This window comes from Electrona antarctica (genome assembly GCF_951216825.1).
Source record: "Electrona antarctica genome assembly, chromosome: 10".
Taxonomy (NCBI): domain Eukaryota; kingdom Metazoa; phylum Chordata; class Actinopteri; order Myctophiformes; family Myctophidae; genus Electrona; species Electrona antarctica.
Window position 1 is genome coordinate 17,544,027 of NC_136791.1, and position 25,300 is coordinate 17,569,326.

Here is a 25,300-nt window from a genome sequence, read left to right on the forward strand (position 1 = left end):
GCTAACTTTGAACGTGCATAGCTCATGAACCGTTTGACCGTTGGCAATGACACTTTGATACCCATATGCGTATCCTCGTGCTGAACAACTTTCGTGTTCTGACTTTTGACCTCTGACCTTTAGATCACCCGCCATTTTGAATTATATGATCAGTACTTTATTTTATTCTCCTTCCGCCAAAAATAGCTGTTCTGACTGAACCGTGCAGTCGGTTTGCGCAAAACTTGTCAACATGATAGAGGACCATGCCAAACGGTGACTATGCGAAGCCCATGACGATTGGCCAAATGGTGGCGCTATAGCACTCAATTGATGCAAAACGTGCAAAACTTGCAAACTTTGAACGTGCATATCTCATGAACCGTTTGACCGTTAGCTATGACACTTTGATACACATATGTGTCACCTCATGCCGAACAACTCTTGTGTTCTGACTTTTGACCTCTGACCTTTAGATCACCCGCCATTTTGAATTATATGAAAAACAGTTCAAATGTAACTCCTCCCAGAATCTTTGCTCAAAATGCACGAAAACTTCTACACGTGAACTTTGGACCTATACGGACAAATAATCGTAACACATTTTTTCTAAGTGAAAAGATTAAGTTTTTATGAAGCAATGAAAATTGCTGTTTTGTGAATTTTTTTCTTCTGCCTCTAATACACACATATGCTTATGTCACTTAACTATGCGAAGCCCATCACGATTGGCCAAATGGTGGCGCTATAGCACTCAATTGATGCAAAACTTGCAAACTTGCAAACTTTGAACGTGCATATCTCATGAACCGTTTGACCGTTGGCATTGACACTTTGATACACATATGCGTCTCCTCATGCCGAACAACTTTCGTGTTCTGACTTTTGACCTCTGACCTTTAGATCACCCGCCATTTTGAATTATATGAAAAACAGTTCAAATGTAACTCCTCCCAGAATCTTTGCTCAAAATGCACGAAAACTTCTACACGTGAACTTTGGACCTATACGGACAAATAATCGTAGCACATTTTTTTCTAAGTGAAAAAATGAAGTTTTTATGAGCCAATGAAAATTGCGCGTGCACGCACACACACACACACACACACACACACACACCAAAGTTTGAGTACTTATGCTGAACTAACACTGAATGATTTTCCTGTTAACAATGGAGTATCTGATTGTTTCCGTGTAGCTCAGTCAGTCGAGCTCTTGCCCTTGGACCGCAAGGTTGTGTGTTCAAATCCAGCTACTGACAACTCAGCTTGTCAGTCTTATTTGTACATATTGTTGAACGCCCTGTGGGCTATATCAGTGAGATCAATAACTTTAAAGACTGGTGTGATAATTGCCACCTTATGTTAAACACCACAAAAACTAAAGAGATGATCTTCAATCCAAATCCATGGTTATGAACGAATGTCTGCCTAACACACACATGCATGCAGCCACGCACGCACGCACGCACGCACGCACGCACGCACGCACGCACACACACACACACACACACAAAGAGAAGTTTGCACGCACGCACGCACGCACGCACGCACGCACGCACGTGCACACACACACACAAAGAGAAGTTTGTACGCACGCACGCACGCACGCACGCAGGCAGGCAGGCAGGCAGGCGCACACACACACACACACACACACACTTTAACTGTGCGTGAAAACACACTGTAGTAATGGATAAAGACATGCCCAAAATGAGGACACACCTTCTTGTTACCAAATCAGTAAATGGTTTTACAGTTTACAATGTATTCACTGATTGTCTCTGTGTAGCTCAGTCAGTATAGCTCCCGCCTTCGGTGCACAAGGTTGTGAGTTCAAATCCCGGTACCGACAACTCAGCTCGTCAGTCTCATTTGTACGTGTTGTTCTTATTGCGCATTGTTCTTCTTCTATCTTGGTCCCGCTTTATCGCTGCTTGCAGCTATATTTGTTTTTGTGCTTATTTTTCTTCTCCTTCTTCTTCTTCCGCCAAAAATAGCTGTTCTGACTGAATGGTGCAGTCGGTTTTCGCGAAACGCGGTAATCTGGTAGAGGGCCATGCCAAACGGTGAATATGCGAAGCCCAAGACGATTGGCCAAATGGTAGCGCTATAGCGCTCAATTGAAAATGCTAACTTTGAACGTGCATAGCTCATGAACCGTTTGACCGTTGGCAATGACACTTTGATACCCATATGCGTCTCCTCATGCTGAACAACTTTCGTGTTCTGACTTTTGACCTCTGACCTTTAGATCACCCGCCATTTTGAATGATATGAAAAAAAGTTCAAATGTAACTCCTCCCAGAATCTTTGCTCAAAATGCACGAAAACTTCTACACGTGAACTTTGGACCTATACGGACAAATAATCGTAGCACATTTTTTCTAAGTGAAAAAATGAAGTTTTTATGAACCAATGAAAATTGCTGTTTTGTGAAAATTATTCTTCTGCCTCTAATACACACATATGCTTATGTCACTTTACTATGCGAAGCCCATCACGATTGGCCAAATGGTGGCGCTATAGCACTCAATTGATGCAAAACTTGCAAACTTGCAAACTTTGAACGTGCATATCTCATGAACCGTTTGACCGTTGGCAATGACACTTTGATACACATATGTGTCTCCTCATGCCGAACAACTTTCGTGTTCTGACTTTTGACCTCTGACCTTTATATCACCCGCCATTTTGAATTATATGAAAAACAGTTCAAATGTAAGTCCTCCCAGAATCTTTGCTCAAAATGCACGAAAACTTCTACACGTGAACTTTGGACCTATACGGACAAATAATCGTAGCACATTTTTTCTAAGTGAAAAAATGAAGTTTTATGAGCCAATGAAAACTGCGCGCACACGCACACACACACACACTAAAGTTTGAGTACTTATGCTGAACTAACACTGAATGATTTTCCTGTTAACAATGGAGTAACTGATTGTCTCCGTGTAGCTCAGTCAGTCGAGCTCTTGCCCTTGTACCGCAAGGTTGTGTGTTCAAATCCAGCTACTGACAACTCAGCTTGTCAGTCTTATTTGTACATATTGTTGAACGCCCTGTGGGCTATATCAGTGAGATCAATAACTTTAAAGACTGGTGTGATAATAGCCACCTTATGTTAAACACCACAAAAACTAAAGAGATGATCTTCAATCCAAATCCATGGTTATGAACGATTGTCTGCCTAACACACACACGCATGCAGCCACGCACACACGCACGCACGCACGCACGCACGCGCGCACACGCACCCACGCACACACACACACACACACACACACACACACACACATGCAGCCACGCATGCCACGCACGCACGCGCGCACGCGCACACACACACACGCATGCAGCCACGCATGCCCCACGCATGCCACACGCATGCGCGCGCACACACACACACACACACACACACACACACACACACACACACACACACACACACACACACACACACACACACACACACACACACACACACACACACACACACACTTTAACTGTGCGTGAAAACACACTGTAGTAATGGAAAGACATGCCCAAAATGAGGACACACCTTCTTGTTACCAAATCACTGAATGGTTTTACTGTTTACAATGTAGTCACTGATTGTCTCTGTGTAGCTCAGTCAGTAGAGCTCCCGCCTTCGGTCCACAAAGTTGCGAGTTCAAATCCCGGTACCGACAACTCAGCTCGTCAGTCTCATTTGTGCATGTTGTTCTCATTGCGCATTGTTCTTCTTCTATCTTGGTCCCGCTTTATCGCTGCTTGCAGCTATATTTTTTTCTTTGTTTTTGGTGGGGGGGGGGGGGGGGGGGGGGGGGGGGGGTGGGGGGGGTTAATGTGGACTGTTTTCAATATGTTTGCGTTAAATTTAAATAATAAATAGTTTAGGCCCTATGGCTTTTGAAACATCAGCTGTCACATATTTTTTTCATGTAAAATGAGCCACCATATCAGGTAAGATGGGCCACTGTTTTTGAGCCTATTAGCTCCTTGCTCTTTAAAGTTAGGCTACTTGACATATAATAAAACAGTTGCTATGGTTATTATGGTGGGAGTTATGGTGGGAGATGGAGATGCAATGCATCACATCTGATGATGCAATCACATCAGTCATATGATGACTATTGACTGCTCAGGGTAAATGCCAGGTGAAAACAAGCAATTGTCAATGATGAGGTTGATAAAACAATAAAAGAAATGCCCATATATTAAAACAAAATGTATACATGTTATGATGGCCTTCATCACATATTTTGTCGCATTCTTTGTTAGTGGCTCAATTTACATTAAAGGTGTTCATCTAAAATGGGCCACTCAAGCTGCAAAGCAAAACAGAGTCATATAATGTCATTGGGACTACATTTTATTAATAAACCAATGAATAACATGTAACACAGTGTAGCATTACATTTAATTAATAAAACAATGAACATTAACATAATTATTAATTTTGTTCAACTGTTTTGGAGGAAATGTATGTGCATGCAAAAATAGCCCGAATCACACATATGCAACCTATTTGCATATCACACAGGTGCAACATGCATGCAGATTACTACCTGCCTGATCCGTGTACCTTTAGTTCAAACGATTTTTCTGAAGTCTGAAGGGGGTCCATATTTGGCCAAAGGCTGTGTTACGTCATATTCAAGACAGAGGCCTATATTAATAGAAAGGAGATTCAGTGCGGCATCATGGAGGACAACAGGGAGAGGGCATTGTTGGATTACAGAAAGAAATTACTTGAACACATTGAGGTCGATGGTCACTTAAAAGAACTGTGGGAGCAACTTAGAGAGCAAACTAAGCAGTACGAGAAGTCAGAAAATGACCTCAAAGCTCTGCAAAGTGTTGCACAGATTATAGGAGAGGTGCTCAAACAGCTGACTGAGGAGAAGATCATTGTCAAGGCCACAAATGGGCCTCGATACGTGGTTGGATGTCGCAGACAACTGGATAAGTCCCAGCTCAAGCCAGGCACCAGAGTGGCACTAGACATGACCACCCTGACTATAATGAGGTACCTGCCAAGAGAGGTTGACCCCCTGGTCTACAACATGTCTCATGAGGACCCCGGCAGCGTCTCGTACTCCGAGATCGGAGGCTTGTCCGAGCAGATCCGCGAGCTGAGAGAGGTGATCGAACTGCCTCTGACCAACCCTGAGCTGTTCCTCAGAGTGGGAATCATTCCTCCGAAGGGCTGTCTGCTCTACGGACCGCCAGGCACCGGGAAGACACTGCTGGCCAGAGCCGTGGCCAGTCAGCTGGACTGCAACTTCCTCAAGGTGGTGTCCAGTTCCATCGTGGACAAGTACATCGGCGAGAGTGCGCGGCTGATCAGGGAGATGTTCCACTACGCCAGAGACCACCAGCCCTGCATCATCTTCATGGACGAGATCGACGCCATCGGCGGCCGCCGCTTCTCGGAGGGAACCTCGGCGGACAGAGAGATCCAGAGAACCCTGATGGAGCTGTTGAACCAGATGGACGGCTTTGACACCCTGCACCGGGTCAAGATGATAATGGCCACCAACAGACCCGACACCCTGGATCCTGCCCTGCTGCGTCCCGGCAGGCTGGACCGTAAGATCCACATTGAGCTGCCCAACGAGCAGGCTCGTCTGGACATCCTCAAGATTCACTCCGGTCCGATCACCAAACACGGAGAGATGGATTACGAAGCCATCGTGAAGCTGTCCGATGGATTCAATGGAGCCGATCTGAGAAACGTGTGCACAGAGGCGGGCCTGTTCGCCATCCGCTCGGACCGCGAGTACGTGACTCAGGAAGACTTCATGAAAGCCGTGCGCAAGGTGGCAGATTCCAAGAAACTGGAGTCAAAGTTGGACTACAAGCCGTTATAATGCTTCTCTGCTATTTTGTTTGTTTTTAACCCATCAAGACTGGGAAAGCACCTGTGTCATTTTCGATTTTAATTACTTTAACCATTATTTTTTACTTTGGCTATTCAAAAATAGCAGATATACAAGCTCAAAGGCGCACTTTGTGCCACGTTATGAGCTTGTAGCTATGCTTTTTTAGAAACATTTTAGAAACGCTAAAGCTAGCCCCTCCCACATCTGGAATTTGTGTGCAACATGTGGTAGCCAAGTCTATGGACTTTTTTATGTCCGTTGTGTTGCTATTCTTAAATTCTTCATTATAACTTCATTTTTAAATTACCTTTCTCCTCGAAACTTTGACACACTATAATTTTCAACTAGAAGCTTTGTTCAGACTTACAAAATGTTTTTGGGAATAGAATATCTTGATACTGTTTCTTCAGAAACAGTAGTACCTTCGTTTTAGTCTAGTTTTATTTGTGGTATCGATCTTGTGAGTTCTTTTATTTTATTTTATTCATTATACTTTATCTGTTATGTATTTTAACATTAAAAACTTTGGCACGTTCTAGCTCTGCTTTTGCTTGACTTCTAAATGTTTGTCCTGATTAATAAACTGATCTTTTATATTTTAAATATTTAGCATTTAAAGTTTTTTTATTTTTATTAAGTGTATTTTATTTAATGTCCAGGTCATTTCCCGCCTCAAGAAAATAAATCATGAATCGAGTCTGATCTATCTCAAATTTGAATGAAACGTTGAGGGGCTACTAAACAAGTATGGCACAACAAGAAATGTGATTTTATCACTAAATTGTCTTGTGGGTCATGTGACAATGATCATAAAATAGTGTATACTATACGTGGGCTGCCTTCCCCCTACAATGAATGGCATATATTGTAGCTGTTTTATCTGCACTTCACTGGCTACCAGTCTCCTTTAGGATTGATTTTAAGATTTAATTGTCATTACAATAGTCATGGCAATTCACCAGTGGCCATGCCCATGAGCAATAATGTATTGATTCATTTTATAAAGTATCAGTGAATAATAATGCATTCATATCATATACAAGATAATTGTCTCCACCAGGCCATGGGGAGAGAGTATGTTTTGCACTCCGTCCGTCCGTCCGTGTGTCCGTGTGTCCGTCCGTCCGTCCGTGTGTCCGTCCGTGTGTCCGTCCGTCCGTCTGTGAACAGCTAATCTCTGGCACCGTTGGCTTGATCGCAGCCATACTCTGCACACACACTCCCTGGATGCCAGAGCTGAACCTCTGCTCCAAAGTTTTCACATTGGCCTGTTATAGCGCCACCAGGAGGCCGCTTTGTGCAAAACAAATGTTTTGACGGTACACCCACAGATTTTGTCCAAACATTACGCAAATTGGTACACAGTCTCTCTAGAGCCATTCAACGAAACGGGTCTTTCAGATTTCTCAGACTCCATCCTGATTGGCTACGATTGGCTTCCAAAGTTCGCAGGAGTGCTCCGTTTCAAACAAAATGCTGCAAATCATGAACACATCGTGTGATTTCCGTGAAATTTTGCACGCACATTCCCACTAGGCCGAGGAAGAAATGCCACTTGAATATTTTCAACTCAGCCTCATGGTGGCGCTATAACTGGCCGATTTGTGTTTTTACCTATAACTGCACCGATCTGTGTAAAACCATGTATGCATACTCCCTAGAGGCCAAGGAAAAACCTTTGCCTGGAATTTTTCACATCTGCTCTTTATAGCGCCACCAGGAGGCCGACATATGTAAAACACATTTTCTAATATTACTCCTTCAGATTTTATCCAAATTTCATGCAAATCGGTACGCATGCTCTCCATAGTCATGTGATCATGTGATTTGTTTGATTTCTCATAATTATCCATCCTGATTGGCTACGATTGGCTTCGAATGTTTTCACGAGTAGCCCGTTTTGTACAAATCGCCACAACTCCTCAACGCAGCGTCCGATTGCGGTGAAACTGTGCATGCCTATTCCCACTACTAGGCTGAGGAAGAAATGCCACTTGACAGTTTTCAAATCAGCCTCATGGTGGCGCTACAACAGGACAAGTCGCGTCACACACACACACACACACACACACACACACACACACACACACACACACACACACACACACACACACACACACAAAACCCAAATAAACATGTTTATATTACTCCTAAACAATTTTTTCCAAACATCACACACACTCCTATTCTCCTGGTGGAGACCTGTGCCCAGTAGGGCACTTTTTCTAGTTAAATTTGACTTCATTATTTTTCCATCAGTGTCACCGATAATGTCATATTTTGTCAAGGTGTGCTATCACCATAATGCTTCCATACTGCTGGCTGGGTTATACAATGTGGCCCCGGGTGTGGCCCCGGGTGTTCTCACAGCAGATCCTTGTAGAATATGTACGGACATACACAAAGGGCCCTATCTTGAGCCACCCATTACCCTGGGCCCTTATCCCTAAACATATTTGCTATTTTTTTACAATTTAAAAAAATATAGTTCAAAGTTATAGCCAATCTACATCGACACATTTTGAACCTGTAGATGGGCTATTTGAACTATTTTAAAAGGTTTTTCAAAATAGTAAAACATGGCAAATGCGCCACCCCTTGGTAAGGGTCATAGGGTTCCATTTTCGTTCGAGCATTCTAAATACACAATTTGGGGATTTAGCAGTGGGGAAGGAGTGTTCCCCCACTAAAGTTGGTATTTTGGTTACCTGTCCCTAAAACACCTCCGTTACCCGTTACATTATGCATAGGTGTGGTTTGGGCGTTACAATAATTAAACCAATCACCGTGCCATTGCCTTATCCGTTGTCCGTTATGCCCAGTTCTATATTGCTTCATAGCCTTACGGTCTATAGCCCATGGAAGAGTGATGCGTTGCTGCCTTGAAGTCTCACTTGTACTGCAGCCGCAGCACAAGTGACCATTGTGTCCAACACAATGGACACAAGGAAGTGGCAGGCACTCACCTCTGCTGATTATAGGACAATAGGCCTGTCTCACAGCCATGCCCCGCCCCCTTTACACGCCCTCTTTCCAGACCTAGTGGTGTTGACGTGACGTCACTCCATAGACATTACATGTTAAAAGATCTACATTCAGAAGCCATAAACAACGCTTTTTCTGAAGGTAAACTTTATTCTATTTGGTTTAGCGGTCTTAACATCTTGTTTTCTTCATAATAATATTGGTCTTTTACATTTTAACATTTGGAAACAGCCTTAAATGGTGCAGAGAAAGCAGGTAGGGATGTAGGTAGCTCTGGTCCATAGCCTTACTCATGGACCGCTAAAACAAATAGAACTAGAACTGCACTCTGTCGAGTGCCTACTTGCTTGTTGCACACAAGTAGGCCATAAATGGCCTACTAGTGCGCAAACAGAGCGCGCAAGTACTCTCGACCGCTACAAACTGTCAAATCTCAGCTTCTCTGTGAAAGAACGTTTGAAATATTGAATTATTAGGTTTAGCTATTTGCTACGTACCTACTTTTTGCACGTAAAAAAATAGTATTATGAAGTAGTGTAGAAGTTTCTATCTATAAAAGAAATATAGTTCTATCGATTTAGAACTGTCCTGGATCCCTTTTTAGTTTCTCAAAGAAAAATAAATCATCGATATCCGAAAAAGAAAAAATCACACCCGTGTGAACTGAGTGGTGTAAGGTTTTATATAGCATGATCAGCTGTGGTCTGACGTAATGTCTGACGTAATGAAATCACACCCGGGTGAACTGATTGACCACTTTCCTAGATCTAGGCTATTGAGTTCAGCATTCAGCATCTCTGTTTCTCAGCTGGAGTTTTTGTCCGATGTGAGGTATTATATAAGGTAAGGTATTATATAGCCTGATCAGCTCTGATCTGACGTAATGAAATCACACCCGGATGTGATTTCACAACTGGCTTTTTTTGTGCAGAAAAAATTAGCATGGTTGCTACGGTCATCCAGTTCACCCGGGTGTGATTTAATTACGTCAGAAATTATTTTGAACATAGCAACCATGCTCATTTTTTCTGCACACAAAAGCCAGTTGTAGGAGTGGTTTACACCACTCAAAAAAGGTATATAAACTGAAATAAAATATGTTATCACGTATACAGTATAATTAATTAATAATTAAATTTACTTAATCTTGGACTATAGTGATATTAAATTGATTAGCGGTATACTGTGGTTACTTTTGATGCGTATGCACCGTCCCAGCATATGACGTCAGGGTATAACTGGTATAGCTAGCTCTCAATGATGACTAGCCCTCAATGATGACGTAATAAAGATGTGGATTAAAGGACCCAATGCCTTCGATGGTGACGTATATCTCGATCAATGTCGGGTGGATTAAAGGAAATGCCTCTATGTATATGTATATGTAATTTGTAAGTTGATTAGCGGTATACTGTGATTACTTTTGATGCGTATGCACCGTCCCAGCATATGACGTCAGGGTATAACTGATATAGCTAGCTCAGTAGTCAGTAGTCATTACGTCATTTGCTGGGACGGTGCATACGCACTCCTGGGCGAAACTAGTACTTGCGCGCTCTGCTTGCGCAAGTAATAAAGTTTACCTTCAGAAAAAGCATGGAAAGGGGGTGGGGAATGGCTGTGAGACAGGCCTATTACAAAGATGCGCAGCCTGCACTCTGCGGACATCTCCATGCAGGTGCGCAGTGTGCGCCGCTATACCAAACAAATTTGGCATACGGCTTACGGGTGCTTTTAAACTCCACTATCGCCTTTCCAAATGTGTGTGACCAAAATAGCAATTTAGGGGAAAGCATGCCAACACGCCCATGACCACACCTCTAGGCGCAAATACCGGTGTCGGCAAAATAGATAGCGGGTGACACTGGACCAAATTACCATTAAGGGACAGAGCAAGCTCCTATACTCGTAACTAAAGCAGAAGTCCCCACAGCAGCTGAAACCCCACAGCAAGTGCGGTGTGTGCGTGCGTGCGTGCGTGGGTGCGTGCGTGCGTGCATCATTAGCACCTTCTCGTCTGTAAATTGAGTATACAATGGTTTCTTCAATGGAGTGTTAATAATGGCAATCTATAGAAATGGTCTATGGCAATATCAGCCTCTCTCTATATGTATAGGCATAGGCTATCATGTTAACTTTGTACACTTATGCATCATACAATATCTATGTAATATGTACCTGTACCATGGGGGGCATGCAATAATCCACAACAGTTTACCATAATGAACAGTTTTTGGGGAGTGCTAATTAGTGTACAGGATATACACGAGTGGGAAAATAACACAAACTTGGGCTGGTGGATTATGTTGGGGGCTTGGTCCTGGGGTGCAAGTTGAGTAGCAATATCAGTGTGAAATAAAACTCCCTGGAAGTCCATATTTGGGCAACGGTTTGTGCTACAACTGTGTTATGTCATGCCCAAGGCATACACCTGCATAACGTCAATCAACAGGATAAAAGGAATGTACCAGGAATCGTGCAAAGAGAATTGCATCAAAACATCCGTAGTAGCATTATTCACACTACGTCAGAGTTCTCAATCATATGGGACCTCAGGACCCACCCATAATGTTGGGATTGCAGGATACGGCAGTAATGTTGGGAATGCAGGAATCGGCAGGCATCCCAGAACTCACTGTTGGAATCAATGGCTTTGGTCGTTTTGGTCGTCTGATTCTGAGAGCGTGCATCAAAAAGGGTGTCAAAGTTGTGGCGATCAATCACCCCTTCATTGACATACAGTACATGGTCTACATGTTCAAGTATGACTCGACCCATAGACCTTTCCCTGGGAGGGTTACCCACGTTGGTAAGAACCTCATGATTAACGACAGCACCATCACGGTATTCCAGTGTCGGAAGCCATCAGAGATCCCATGGGGTGAAGCTGGAGCACATTTTGTTGTCGAGGCCTCCGGAGACTACCTCAGTATGGAGAGGGCCTCTGCTCACCTGAAGGGCGGAGCTAAGCGTGTGGTAGTCACCTCCCCCTCCCCTGACGCCCCCATGTTTGTTATGGGAGTGAACGAGCACAAATACGACCCCGCTATTAACACGGTCGTCAGCACTTCCTCCTGCACCACCAACTGCCTGGCTCCCCTGGCTAAGGTCATCAATGACAACTTTGGCATTGAAGAGGCCCTGATGACCACCATACATGCGTACACAGGCACCCAGAAGGCAGTGGATGGTGCCAGTGGCAAGTCGTGGCGTGACGGACGAGGTGCCCTTCAGAACATCATCCCTTCTACTACTGGAGCCGCCAAGTCCATAGGGAAAGTCATCCCTGAACTCAAAGATAAGTTGACAGGCATGGCGTTCCGGGTTCCCATCGCTGATGTGTCCGTTGTGGACCTGACGTGCCGTCTGTCTCGTCCCGCCCCCTACGAAGAGATCAAGAAGGCAATGAAGACCGCTTCACAAGGTCCTATGCATGGTATACTGGGATACACAGATGACATGGTGGTGTCCTCTGACTTCCTTAGTAACACCCACTCCGCCATCTTTGATGCTACAGCTGGCCTTGCCCTCAACGACACTTTCGTGAAAATCGTTGCCTGGTACGATAATGAGTTTGGCTACACTCACCGTGTTGCTGACCTGGTCATATTCATGCACAGAAAGGAGTTTCCTCTGACCAAACCTAAAAAAACAAAAACAAAACCAGCCGACCAAACAAAGCCAGCCAACCAGGCAAAGCAAGCCGACCAAACAAAGCCAGCTGACGAAGAGGCAAAACCAACAGGCCAAACAATACCAGTAGATGAAACAAAACCAGCCGATGAAACAAAACCAGCCGACGAAACAAAACCAGCGGACGAAACAAAACCAGCGGACGAAACAAAACCAGCCTAATAATAGCGTTAGTCCCATGTGGATCTCTGACATCATGTTGCTTCTGGTGTTTCTGTCACCTGTTGACATGACTCTCACGTGCATCAAGGTACAGCAGGTGTTCTGTCATCAGCTGGCAGCGACTATAAAGACGACACAATCTGGAAATGCCGGTTTGGGGAAGAATGCAATTGATTGCTACCATCCATTGATCGTCCAACGATGCATGCCAGCCCACCCCGCGTAGAACGAATGGTCCTTCCGAAATCTACAATGATAGTGAGCATTTGATGATGCCGCGCTGAAATGCTTCACACTATCGCATACCTCACCACTGACCTTCCCAGCTCTCGCCACCGGCTGCTGCTGTTTCCACCACTGAGATGCAGACGTGAATGGTTGTTTTCTCACTGGGTATCTCGGTTCTATAGATCAACGTGACCCAAACACTTCCGGTGCATAAGTCAGCGGACACCAGCACAACTCCCAACGGTACAGGTGGATTTGCTGGCTGCAGAAGCACTGCATTAAAGTGAATGAGGGTTTGGCCGGACTTTACACTTGATTTTATTACCGTAGTAAACATTTTCATGAATTATTTATGTATTCAATTGCTAGTTTAAAGTATTTTTTCAATCATCATGATATGCGTTTAGTAAATTATGGTTACATTATTTTTAAATGAATGATAAAGTAGGGTGGTTCTACCTAATGAAGACCTGTTCCCTTTGTCCATATTTGTTAGCCTATGGTTTAAATGTTGTAATTAGGGATGTCTCCATCACGTTTTTTTTCTCCCGATCCGATTCCGATCATTAGATTTTGAGTATCTGCCGATGCCGATTTTTCCTGATCCGATATGTATATTTTTGCCCCTCATACAGGTTTAATGTTTGTTTTTAGTTCAATGTTTGTTTTAAAAACGCCATGACAATGAAGGGAAAATGTATGTCATAATGTGCGTCATTACGTCATATTGTCTCTATTGTTAATGGCGTTTAATGTTTGTGTTTGCACCGTTTGTTTTACATCACCATTACATCACCTAATCAACATGAGTTAGACTTTAATATATTAGCGCCCCTCACTTCACACGGGTGTGATTTTTTTAAAGAAGATAATTTTCCCGACCCGATGAGTATATTTTTATAGAGCACTTATATATGCTACAATATCCAAAATCACAGACAATATGCAATCTAATATCTATAATATATGGATATGATATTGATACAAGGGATGTCCCGATCACATTTTATTGCTCACGATCCAATTTCGAAAATAATTATGCGATTGGCCCCGATTTCCGATCACGTGATCTGATCATCAACCCCAGTGGTAATTGTGCTGTGTATGATTTTAAAGTAGCATTTGGGACAGGTACAGGTATAGCTTTTAGCCAGGGCTGCTTGCAGGACTGTGGGGTTATCCCCTCTGGTGAGCACACATACATTATTTGTTGTATTAGTAGTATTTGCAGTGTAACATTCTGTTTTCTCTTTGTTGCTGTGGCATAATTTCTGTGGCAATCCATATTTGGTCACCGGTTTGTGCTACATCTGTGTTACGCCATGGCCAAGGCATATTCCTAGATAACGATAACCAGCAGGATAAAAAGGGAGGTACCGGGTGTCTGACACAGATTACTTGCCCTGAGGTGTATTTAGAGAGGTTAATCGCTTTTTAACAGAAATTCTCAACCTTATATAATAGATCAAGGCCCACCCACCAAGTTGAGAATGGCAACTGAACTCCTTGTTGGAATCAATGGCTATGGTCGTATTGGTCGTCTAGTTTTGAGGGCTTGCCTCAAAAAAGGTATCAAAGTTGTTGCAATCAATCACCCCATCATTGACATACAGTACATGGTCTACATGTTGAAGTATGACTCAATCCATGGACGTTTCAAGGGCAAGGTCGCCTACAAGGGTAATAAGCTCTTCGTCAACGACCAAACCATCTTTGTATATCAGTGTAAGAAGCCATCAGAAATCCCTTGGACTGAGTCCGGAGCTAGGTTCATTGTCGAGGCCTCTGGAGACCTCCTCACTTTGGAGAAGGCCTCTATTCACCTCGCGAGCGGAGCTAAGCGCGTTATAATCACTGCCCCCTCCATCGACGCCCCCATGTTTGTTATGGGAGTGAACGAAGACAAATACAGCCCCTCCCATAACAGAATTGTCAGCACTTCCTCCTGCACCACCAACTGCCTGGCTCCCCTGGCTAAGATTATCAATGACAACTTTGGCATTGAAGAGGCCATGATGACCACCATACATGCATACACAGGCACCCAGAAGACAGTGGATGGAGTCAGTAACAAGGCGTGGCGTGACGGACGAGGTGCCCTTCAGAACATCATCCCTTCTACTACTGGAGCCGCCAAGGCCATAGGGAAAGTCATCCCTGAACTCAACGATAAGTTGACAGGCATATCGCTACGGGTTCCCGTGGCTGATGTGTCCGTTGTGGACCTGACGTGCCGCCTGTCTCGTCCCACCTCCTACGAAGAGATCAAGGACGCAGTGAGGGACGCTGCACAAGGTCCTATGCATGGTATAATGGGATACACCGAGGACCTTGTGGTGTCATCTGACTTCCTCGGTAACACCCACTCCTGCATCTTTGATGCTGCAGCTGGCCTGGTCCTCAATGACAAATTTGTCAAACTCATTTCCTGGTACGACAATGAGTATGGCTACACCCAACGTGTGGTGGACCTGATGATCTTCATGCACAGAAAGGAGTATGTCATGAAAGAAAAATCTAAAAAAACAAAACCAACCGAGGCCTAGTCACAGCGTGACTCCCATGCAGATCTCTGCTTCAAGAGTTTCTGTCTCACGAGCCTTTTGTTTCTACTTGTCTGCGCTTTGCATTATTCAAGTTGTGATGAGATGTTGTATTGTAGGCAAAACTAGCTCTTTTACTAACAATAAAGATTCATGCAACAAGATTTTATTCTTGTTTTATCTTTCCTTTTTTCCCAAATAGAGTAACCGATCCGATTTCCTTCGTTGTGCCAATTAACCATCCCCACACATTTTTGTCCCTACTGTCTCACCTGCCACTGAGGAGTCCCCACCAGGAGGACATACAGCACCGCCGTCCTACTCGTTCATTCAACAACCCCCCACCCGCTGATAGGCACCAATCTACAAGCTGGTTGGCTATTTCCTGTGACGAGATCTCTGGTGTAAAGAGAAATAGGAGGAATTGTAGAGACTGCATGGAGGAAGGCCTAGCTTTCGGGAGTGCTGATTCGCAGTTCCAAAGTCCTTCCACAAAGATATCCTGATCTAGATGGGTCAATTAGGGAGGGGACTCTTCCGAGGTGTGATTGGGACGGTCTGACGGTCTCATAACTTTCAGCACTGTGATAACACTGTGAGTATTTTTTGTCTAAACTTTAGTTTTTTAGAAAGGTAATCATTTGAAAATATAGTCTTGGATTAAGCAAAGACACCACAAGCAGCTCCCATTTGCAAAGCTCCCAGTGAATCGAAAATTAATGTTGAGCGCAAATATGGACACGCTTTAGGAAATTAGACAGATGCCTGTACTATGTACAGAATCTACAGATCATTTATTTTTCTTGATATTATAATGTTTATAGACTGAGAACAGGTACTTTGTTTACCTATGATCCTAGATTTCTATTTATATGCATTTGATGTATTACCTCGTGTTTCCCTTGCTTATTGTAAATAGCTCTGGATTAAGCGTCAGCTAAATTGTAAATTGTAAGAACTAGATTTGACCATCAGCTCCTTAAAGACTTCCAGCTTGCAAAATGCTTAACGCATTGATGATCTGGAAGAATCTGATACAAAATGTTCAGCTAAACTGTAGTTTACTTTCAAGAAACCCTTGAATGACCAAACTGGCCATAATTATGTTTTGTGCAACATTCTCCACCATCGCAAATATTATCCAATAGGCCTAATGTATGATTCACAATTCATTTTTTAACAATTATGTAACTAGTGATATCCAACAGGTGAAGCCAAATAATAAAATGTTGACTTTTTTATTTTTTATGTTTTTACAATTTTTATTTATGAATTTATTTATGTATTTATTTAGTAATCATGAAATGATCAGTGTCCAAGAGGCATAATCTAATGCGTGAGGCCAACCAATTTATTGATGATAGTCTAAATATTGAGATAAAAACCTTGAGTTTCTTGATTGATTGGTTGATGTAGGCTACTTTGTTTGAGGTATAGGCTTAATTTGGGTGGAGGGGGTAAATACAGTACCTTGTAATGTATGTTTTATGTTCAGATTTTAGTGTACACAAACTGTCCTACACAAACATTACCTTCCCATTGGCAGTGAATGGACAATTTTATGACATAGTGTCTGATGATGTCATAGTATACATTATGATGATTGTACAATGATAAGATCGCCCCTCACTTCACACGGGTGTGATTTGTTTTTCTTTATTTGGCCTGAGGACCCACACAAGACAATTGTCTCACGATTGTCCTGGGGTGAAAGGGGGTGATGAGACAGCTTCAATTCATCTCCAATGGAAGTCACACGGTTTTGAAGAGACTCCCCCCCCCCCCGCCATTGACATTGAAGGGAAAATGTACGTCATAGGTAAACGAGCAAAACAGGCAACAGGCATTCTGATTGGCCAGTATGAGATGATACATGATGATGTATGATAAGAGCTGATAATTCCGCTAAATATGACGAAAATTAAACATCAAAACATTAAACGCCATTGACATTGAAGGGAAAACTTACGTCATGTAAACAAGCAAATCGGCTAACCAATCACATGTTGGTGGGAGCGCTTGGCCAATAAGGGACCACCTTATGTACCTTATAGCGATGTCAAATGTCCGCTAACATAAATGGATGTGCGATGACAAGGGCGCCCCTCATTTCACACGGGTGCGATTTTTTAAATTAGTTTAATACCACCCACTATCAGTCAGTCCTTGTACCTTTCATGCCCATATATGGAGATCACATCACTGCACTGGAGCACTGTCAGGTTCAGGGATCACCAAGGCTCCAAATGGACTCTTACGGTTCTGTAACTGAGTGTACAAATGGAACTAAATGGTCCCGTATTATTATTTTTTCATTCATAACGTCTATAGATTCTATAGACACTTCTACACATACCAGCGGAACCCGAAGCGCTCGTGCAAAAGCTCCTCGCGGGGTCTGAGGTTGTACAGCTCCTGTGAGAGGGGGGGCACCCAGCGGTCCGTGGTGAAGACGCTCTCCCCGACCTTCCAACCCGGGATGTCCTTCATAATGATGGCCTCTTCCTCGAGGTTCTCCCGCAGCATCCGCAGCGTGCGCCGGTCGTGTTCCGCCTGCAGCAAGGGCATCAGAGCTATCCTGGCCTCCAGATCCTCGATGTGCAGCCGCCTCCTCTCTCTGTTCCAGCTGAACAGCCTCCAGTAGCCGAACAGCATCAGCCCGATTCCGACGCCAAACATGCTGTAGCCAGAAAGTCCTCGTTTGGGCAGGTTCCTCTTATAATCGATAGGGGAGTACCCTCCCAGAGGAGGCATGTCCTGCTTCACCTTGGACACTGCCATTCTTTCCCAGCCTCCTCTCTCCTTCAAAACACACGTCTGAAGTCACTTGGTTTTTATGGTGTCAAGAACAGTGTCTCGTCAATTTATTTTGCGCTAGTGCACGTAAGTACATTCACTCTAATGTTTTGCATATTTACGACATCACGTTGATGACGCGTGCATCTTGAGAGTTTGTGGAACTCCATATATGGATAATGGGCAGGTGTTTCAATCAATCAGATTGGGAGAGTTTGGGGACCTCCAAATATGGGCAAGTGTTTCAATCAATCAGCTTGGGAGAGTCCAGGATGTCAATATAAATGAGGGACAGACCTGCATGCACTCATGCAAGCTTATAATGCTGCATTTATTCCTGGCTTCATAAATACATATAGATCTCATTTTCTAGGGTGTGACTAGCAAAACATGGCCTTACCGCCCCAGCTCAAAGGCATTCAACACTATCTGCGAACCGCACAGGAGCATGAAAAAAGGGATCCAGTCGTGTCCTACTACTGTCGTCTGTATGCGATGCAAGCAGGTATGAAGGACAGTAACTCACCAGAATGCGGAAAGTTCCTGGCCAAACTCATGGACCAGCTCGAGTCCATGAAGAACGAGCTGGGTGACAATGACTCCATCAGTCAGGAGGTGGTGGGGAACGCCCACATCGAGAACTACGCATTGAAGTTGTTCCTCTATGCCGACAATGAAGACCGCTCAGGGAACTTCCACAAGAACATGGTCAAGTCCTTCTACACCGCCAGCCTGCTAATAGATGTCCTCACGGTGTTTGGGGAGCTGTCGGACGAGAACGTCCAACACAGGAAGTACGCGCGCTGGAAGTCCACATACATCCACAACTGTCTGAAGAGCGGAGAAACGCCGCAGTCCGGGCCCGTCGACATGGAGCAGGATGAGGAGGCAGATGAGTTGTATGGCGCTGAGGGTGGAGGTTTTTCAGCACCATTTGGAGGTGGCTTCATGTCAGAATCTGCTCCTCCGTATCCCCAGGGCAACCAGGGCCCAGTCCTTGGAAGTGGCTTCAGCGTGGGTTCGGGTTCCGGCCCGGGGGCGGTCGGGCCCAATCAGAGCAATTACAACAACATCCACCTCCCACCATCCGGGGCACACGTGCCAGCCAGCACTCCTGCTGAGCTGCATCCAGCCACAACGGGAGGGTCCTTCCAACCGGTGTTCCCCAGATCTGTGCCCCCTGTCAACTCTGCGCTGCTCAGCATCAACCCAGGGGGCCATGTGCATCTCAGGCCAGAGGACTTCACTCTGGCCCAGAAGTACTGTAGGTACGCTGGCAGTGCTCTGCAGTATGAGGATGTCCCCACTGCCATTCAGAACCTACAGAAGGCCCTGCAACTCCTTACCACAGGGAAAGAATGAACCCCTCTTTTCTCTTCCTTCTCTACCATACATCCATCCCTCCCTATATGCCTTTATAGGGTGGTTATAGAGTTCTCTCAAACCGCCACCCCCAGCATGATCACTCTTATCAGTGATTCTCAGTTTAGTATAGGCCTACATCAGGCCACATACTTGATGGTGTGACTGCACCCTAATGCTGCGTGTCCACACTGGCACAATGCAAAGGATAAAACGCTACACAGCATATTTGTAGCTCTGTATCTGAAACCAGCTCAACTTTTTTGCAATTTTGTAGCCGTTGTAGTTTTTGTAGCGTCCACAAACGTTGGATGTAGGCTACTATATACATGTCGCTGGCTTTCATTGAAAAATAATGGTAGCCTAGTATCTATGCACTGGCGTACGGGAGGCGAATATTGTTTTACAGCAGGCTCCGCAAGCGACGCCCCGCGGGGCCTACAGCAGGGGGGCCTCACTCGCCCAAAGCTATAGCCAAACTCTGCAATTTTACATTTGAAATCAGCCCGTGGAGGGACATCATTGCTGGTGCATTGTCTGTGGGAGTGGGAGGTCCATGTGCTTCAATATTTACATCTGGATTTACGGCAGAGCAATGCTGAATGGCCTATTTTCCAAATCGCTGAGAAGATGGTAAGTCTTCCCTGATGTTATAGGCTAGCTACACTGTGGTGAAAGGGCCCCACCCGGATCGTTGCAGGGGGGCTCTGTAGCTGCCAGTGTGAACTCGCCATAAGAATTATCTGTAACCGGGGCCATCCCAACTTTGAAGGAGAGTTTTGAAAGTCATGATCACAGGATAATATAGAAGGTGGGGTTCTCTGTCACAAGGCCGGCTTCAGACGAAGTGAGAGACAACGATCGGCTGACATTTCCCCCAAGTGCATGCACAACCTGAACACTCCAACACACAGTGGTGTAAAGTAACTCTAGTATGTTTACTCAAGTACTGTACTTAAGTACAATTCTGAAGTATTTTTACTTTACTGGAGTATTTCCAATTTTCAATACTTTTTACCTCTTCACTACATCTGAAAGGCAAATACATTGTAGTTTTCATCCCACATAGGTTCAATTACTAGTTACTTTGTATGTTTAAATTATTATTACAAAACATACATTAACCACTTCAGCCCTACATTTTGACCATTTGAAAATAGAAGAACTACAAGCTCACAATGCGCAAGCTTGAAGATCTGCTATTTTAGAATTGAGTACCAAATACCCCAATGGAAACAAGCAGGCTTTCTTGGGTTTAAATCCTCTTAACAGACCTTGTATTGAACTGTACTTTCTTGTGCTTTATTCTGCAAATTGCAAAAAAAAAGAATTATTATTATTCCCAATAAAGAATTTCAATTATTAAATTGCTAAAAAAGTATTCAATCAATGGGTATTTCTACATTGCAGTATTGATACATACTTTTACCTACGCAATAAATGTGAGTACATTTTCCACCACTGGAAGTGAATCACATGGATGCTGACCAATTGCAATGGTTTGACAGCGTTTATACGAAGGAAGGACAGAGGAGGTGAGAACCTGCAGGAGAAGCCAGCAGGGAATGACGGCAGAGAAAAGAAGACGGATGGACGAGATGAGGAAAAGGATGACCATCTCCCTGTCCTTATACTCCACATCTGGAACCCATCCTTGTTTCCCCTGGACCCAGATCAGCAGCCCACATTAACATTTAGTTAATGATCCGTCCTCAGTGTTTTGCAGGCCAAGGACCACCTTAAAGGGGAACTTCACCCTGTTTGCAAAAAATACATGTTAATAACGTTTAGAAGATTTAGTCTTTATGTGTGTAATAGAGACCTGCGGATGGAGTATTTTGTCTGCCCGCTATACAACCGCATCATCCTTTTTGTATTAACCGCACCATCCGCCAACTGAGATCACCCACGGCAACCGCGGCTAAATCCGCCATCTGCAGGTCTCTACTGGCTTGGGACACCACAATGGAAATATATGAGGGCATAACTCACCCGTTATACAACCGCATTAATTATATCATCCTATTTATATTAACCGCAACAGCCGCGGTTACCCGCGGCAACCGCGGCTAAATCCGCCATCTGCAGGTCTCTAGTGTGTAATATGTGGTTTTAGATTTTAGCAGTGAGCCCAGTGTCTCTGATGTCATGGACACTGGGCTCACTTACTTCCTGGACTACATGTTGTCTCAGTAAGACAGCCCTCCCCCTATCCACAAGGAGGAACAGTGCACTAAAGCATTATGGGAATTGTAGTCCAGGAAAGAAGTGAGCCCAGTGTCCATGACATCAGAGACACTGGGCTCACTGCTAAAATCTAAAATATCTAAAACCACATATTACACACATAAAGACCCCCAGGAAAGTGTTCTAAATCTTCTAAACGTCATTAACATATATTTTTTTGCAAAAAGGGTGTCTTTAACTAAGAGAGGGATGATCCCCCAGAATAGGGATGCAAGTTGTAAAAATGCAAAAAATACAAAATTGACGCCCCCCCTGCAGTATATCATATCTCTGAACTGATCCCCCTGTAATCCTCACTCGTGACCAGTAGAAGGAGCCAAAGAGAGGGTTTTTTTCTGACCTTGCCAATATTGGGCATCAAGCACTTGCAAACAAACAGCTAAGGTTGTTAAATGATAAATACTGTTTAAAGGACTATTGTTGTTTTCTGTGGCAGCAGTGGTTTTGGTGTTTTTGATTGATTGCAACGAATACTTTAACAGTTTGCATAAAGTACAGAGGCACAGTTATACAATGATGCTAAAAGTATAACATCCCTGAAGCGATTGTGGACCTCAATTGCATGTGTCTTGGTCTTGGACATATAAAGACATGCAATACTTGTTTATTTTTGGCAAGCTAGACCTGTGCTCTTTTATTATTTGTTGTATTAATATTCTTGAGGGGCCCTAGCCTATGTCCAGCTTTGAAGGTTTGTGTAAACACAAGCATTGTTTTGCTACCGTTTCCTATCTATACTATTTTTGAGTGTTTGTGCATATCTAGCCAGTGTAAACACAAACATTGATGACAAGGAGGAGTGAGGATGTAAATTGTGATTGGCCAGAATGAGATGATGTATGATGAACGGATGTGATTTGTATTCATTTATTTAATTTTTTCTTATCATATTATTATCATACTATTATCCTACTCAGGCCTGTAGCCAAATAATAACCCTCAGCCTAACCATTATGAGCCTTCCTTAACCCATTAAGACCCGAGTCCGACTGTCTGTGTCTGATTGTGTCAAGGACCCCTAAAACTATGTGTATTTGACCTCTGACCCCCCGTCTTAAAATGTTTTGTTCCAGGGACCCCCAGAAGCATAGATTTGAGTTAAATATGTATATGTATAATATGTAAAAAAGTATTATACAGTATTCAAAGATTTGCACAAATCTTTAAAAAAAATAACAGATCTACAACCTCATGCGGCACTGAACTACGGGCTTGTAGATCTGCTATTTTTCCTATGTCCAGCTATTAGTGTGCGTGTAAACACAAACTTTGTCCTAACACAAACATTAAATGCCATTGACAAAGAATGGCCAGTTTTGAGAACACAAACATTAAAAGCTGTACATATAGGATGTGAATGGCCGGAATGAGATGTTGTATGAGAGCGCCCCTCACTTCACACGGGTGTGATCTTTCAATAACCAAAGAGTGGTTAAACAGATTGCGATGCTATAATAACTCCTTTTGCTGGGACGCTCAGGCACACGCAAACACAGACTCATATAGACAGTCCAGAGCTACGTCACAAAGAACCTAAATACAAGTGAGGTAAATAACCCAGCAAGCACGGTCAGGACCTGGACAAATTAGTGACGTCTCGATTGGGGCCAGATCAAGTGACGCCAAGACTAGTCAGATCTGGCCCAGAATATCACCTGATTTCAATCAACATAAATTCTGCCAATCTGCCCACTATAAGACGGACGTCCTGGATGAATCAGAGAGACTCCGATCGAGGCCAGATCAAAAGTCATTATCATAACTAGTCAGATCTGGCCCAGAATAAGCTAGGCCTATATTATTTCAACTGGTGAAGATATGGGCTGGGATCTGGACGTCATCATGACGTCATGATGTAATTTGGCTTGCTGGGAAGGTGTACTCCACATTAGAATCCTTGGCCATGTCTGCCAGCCAATCACAAAGCTGGAACAACTCTGACGTCAGTGCTGCGAAGATAAAACCTAGTTTCAAGGAGCTCTGGTACATTGCTGCTTGTGAAGCGTGTTGATGCTTAAGCTCCTATTACTTCAGCCGTTCTGCATCTGTCATGACCCCGGAGAATGAGGTCAGGACCAGACTCGTACTCAACTACCTGCCTCAGGATGATAAGTCCTGTGAGCCGCTAGGTGATGCTCACAAGGCAGCAGGAGACTCGCTAGCTATTGGCCCGCCTACAAAGATGAGCAGCAGCCCTGCGTCTCGGTCTGTCCAGGAGCAGCCCCATCCATGTAGAGATGATGCTAACCCTCAATCTCAGACTGTGAATGGCAGAGAATTGAGGAAGGGCTTTCCCACAATGCTGTGTCCTCATGCCACAGAGTTTGTGCCGGGGCAGCCCTACAGTACACGGGACGAGCCTGCGAAGGCGAAGAGGCCTGTCCCCCTCTTTGACGCTTTTGAGAAGGACCAGACCGCGAATGACAAAGAACGGAGGAACCAGCTGTGCCCGCGCGCCGCTGCGCTGGGCAAGTGCGACTACGGGCGCAGTTGCGCGTACCTCCACTTTGACGTGTGTGACATGTGTGACCTGCAGGTGCTCCACCCCATGGACAACACCCAGCGTGCGAAGCACACCAAGGCTTGCATTGAGGCCCATGAGAAGGACATGGAGATCTCCTTCGCCATCCAGCGCAGCAAGGACATGACGTGCGGCCTGTGCATGGAGGTGGTGTTCGAGAAGGCCAATCCCAGCGAGCGCCGCTTCGGAATCCTTTCCAACTGCAGCCACTGCTACTGTGTCCGGTGTATCCGCAAGTGGAGGAGTGCCAAGCAGTTCAAGAGTAACGTCATCAAGTCCTGCTACAGGTGTCGAGTCACGTCCAACTTTGTCATTCCGAGCGAGTACTGGGTCGAGGACAAGGGAGACAAGGAGAAGCTCATCCAGAAGTACAAGGACGACATGGGGACTAAACCATGTCTGTATTTTGACGAGGGCCGGGGAAATTGCCTGTTTGGCTCAAATTGTTTCTATAAGCACGCCTTCCCGGATGGTAGCCAGGAGGAAGAGCAGTCCAGCCTGAGACTGGCGGAATGCATACGGAGCTTAAGGCAAACAGCTCAAAGTGAACGTCCCGCCCCCGCTCAGGAGAGCACAGACTCCTCCTCCGACAACGAGATGTTGTATATAGACATCGTAATGATATCTGTGGCGTTCACGTGTTTACTGTTTTTCCTTTTGTTTTTGTCTGCGCAGTCTTGCGATGTTGTCGTGACATGAATCAGAATAAATTAATGATGTTGGGCTGCAAGTTTTGAAAGCTCCAGTCATGTGGATCTCAAGACGTATGTCTTTCAGTTCAGATCTACATTGAATGTCATTATTAAAAATGAAAGTTAAAATTTTCAAAAGGTATAAAACGTGTGAGACCTGCAGTATGTGCATAAGGGATTTGGCTCCGATCGGTCCAGCGGTTTGTGA

The 25,300-nt window shown here is 44.3% G+C and overlaps 6 protein-coding genes across 6 annotated transcripts in view; 5 read left to right on the forward strand and 1 right to left on the reverse strand.

Annotated features, from left to right (window-relative positions):
- Positions 1 to 4,681: 4,681 nt before the first annotated feature.
- On the forward strand, positions 4,682 to 5,851 carry LOC306931128 (26S proteasome regulatory subunit 10B-like; the record flags this gene model as incomplete). The annotated part of the gene is made up of 1 exon (XM_079512333.1): positions 4,682 to 5,851. The coding sequence occupies one exon, from the start codon at positions 4,682 to 4,684 to the stop codon at positions 5,849 to 5,851; it is 1,170 nt and encodes a 389-aa protein (XP_079368459.1).
- A 4,639-nt stretch (positions 5,852 to 10,490) lies between these two features.
- Positions 10,491 to 12,929, forward strand: LOC306930741 (glyceraldehyde-3-phosphate dehydrogenase 2-like; the record flags this gene model as incomplete). Its single annotated transcript, XM_079511836.1, has 3 exons — positions 10,491 to 10,526; positions 11,432 to 12,541; positions 12,792 to 12,929. 3 exons carry the CDS (start codon positions 10,491 to 10,493, stop codon positions 12,927 to 12,929), a joined length of 1,284 nt encoding a protein of 427 aa, XP_079367962.1.
- Positions 12,930 to 14,421: 1,492 nt separating this feature from the next.
- Positions 14,422 to 15,477, forward strand: LOC306930742 (glyceraldehyde-3-phosphate dehydrogenase 2-like; the record flags this gene model as incomplete). Its single annotated transcript, XM_079511837.1, has 1 exon — positions 14,422 to 15,477. One exon carries the CDS (start codon positions 14,422 to 14,424, stop codon positions 15,475 to 15,477), a length of 1,056 nt encoding a protein of 351 aa, XP_079367963.1.
- A 2,343-nt stretch (positions 15,478 to 17,820) lies between these two features.
- Positions 17,821 to 18,255, reverse strand: LOC306931228 (NADH dehydrogenase [ubiquinone] 1 alpha subcomplex subunit 13-like; the record flags this gene model as incomplete). The annotated part of the gene is made up of 1 exon (XM_079512511.1): positions 17,821 to 18,255. One exon carries the CDS (start codon positions 18,253 to 18,255, stop codon positions 17,821 to 17,823), a length of 435 nt encoding a protein of 144 aa, XP_079368637.1.
- Positions 18,256 to 18,660: 405 nt separating this feature from the next.
- Positions 18,661 to 19,632, forward strand: LOC306931120 (vacuolar protein sorting-associated protein VTA1 homolog; the record flags this gene model as incomplete). The annotated part of the gene is made up of 1 exon (XM_079512325.1): positions 18,661 to 19,632. One exon carries the CDS (start codon positions 18,661 to 18,663, stop codon positions 19,630 to 19,632), a length of 972 nt encoding a protein of 323 aa, XP_079368451.1.
- Positions 19,633 to 23,929: 4,297 nt separating this feature from the next.
- LOC306930743 (putative E3 ubiquitin-protein ligase makorin-1) overlaps positions 23,930 to 25,300 on the forward strand; it is a gene marked incomplete at both ends in the record, with an annotated part of 28,261 nt that continues 26,890 nt past the window's right edge. Inside the window, one exon of the mRNA XM_079511838.1 lies at positions 23,930 to 25,015. Coding sequence (XP_079367964.1) covers positions 23,930 to 25,015 — 1,086 coding nt within the window. The remainder of the gene's footprint in view (positions 25,016 to 25,300) is intronic.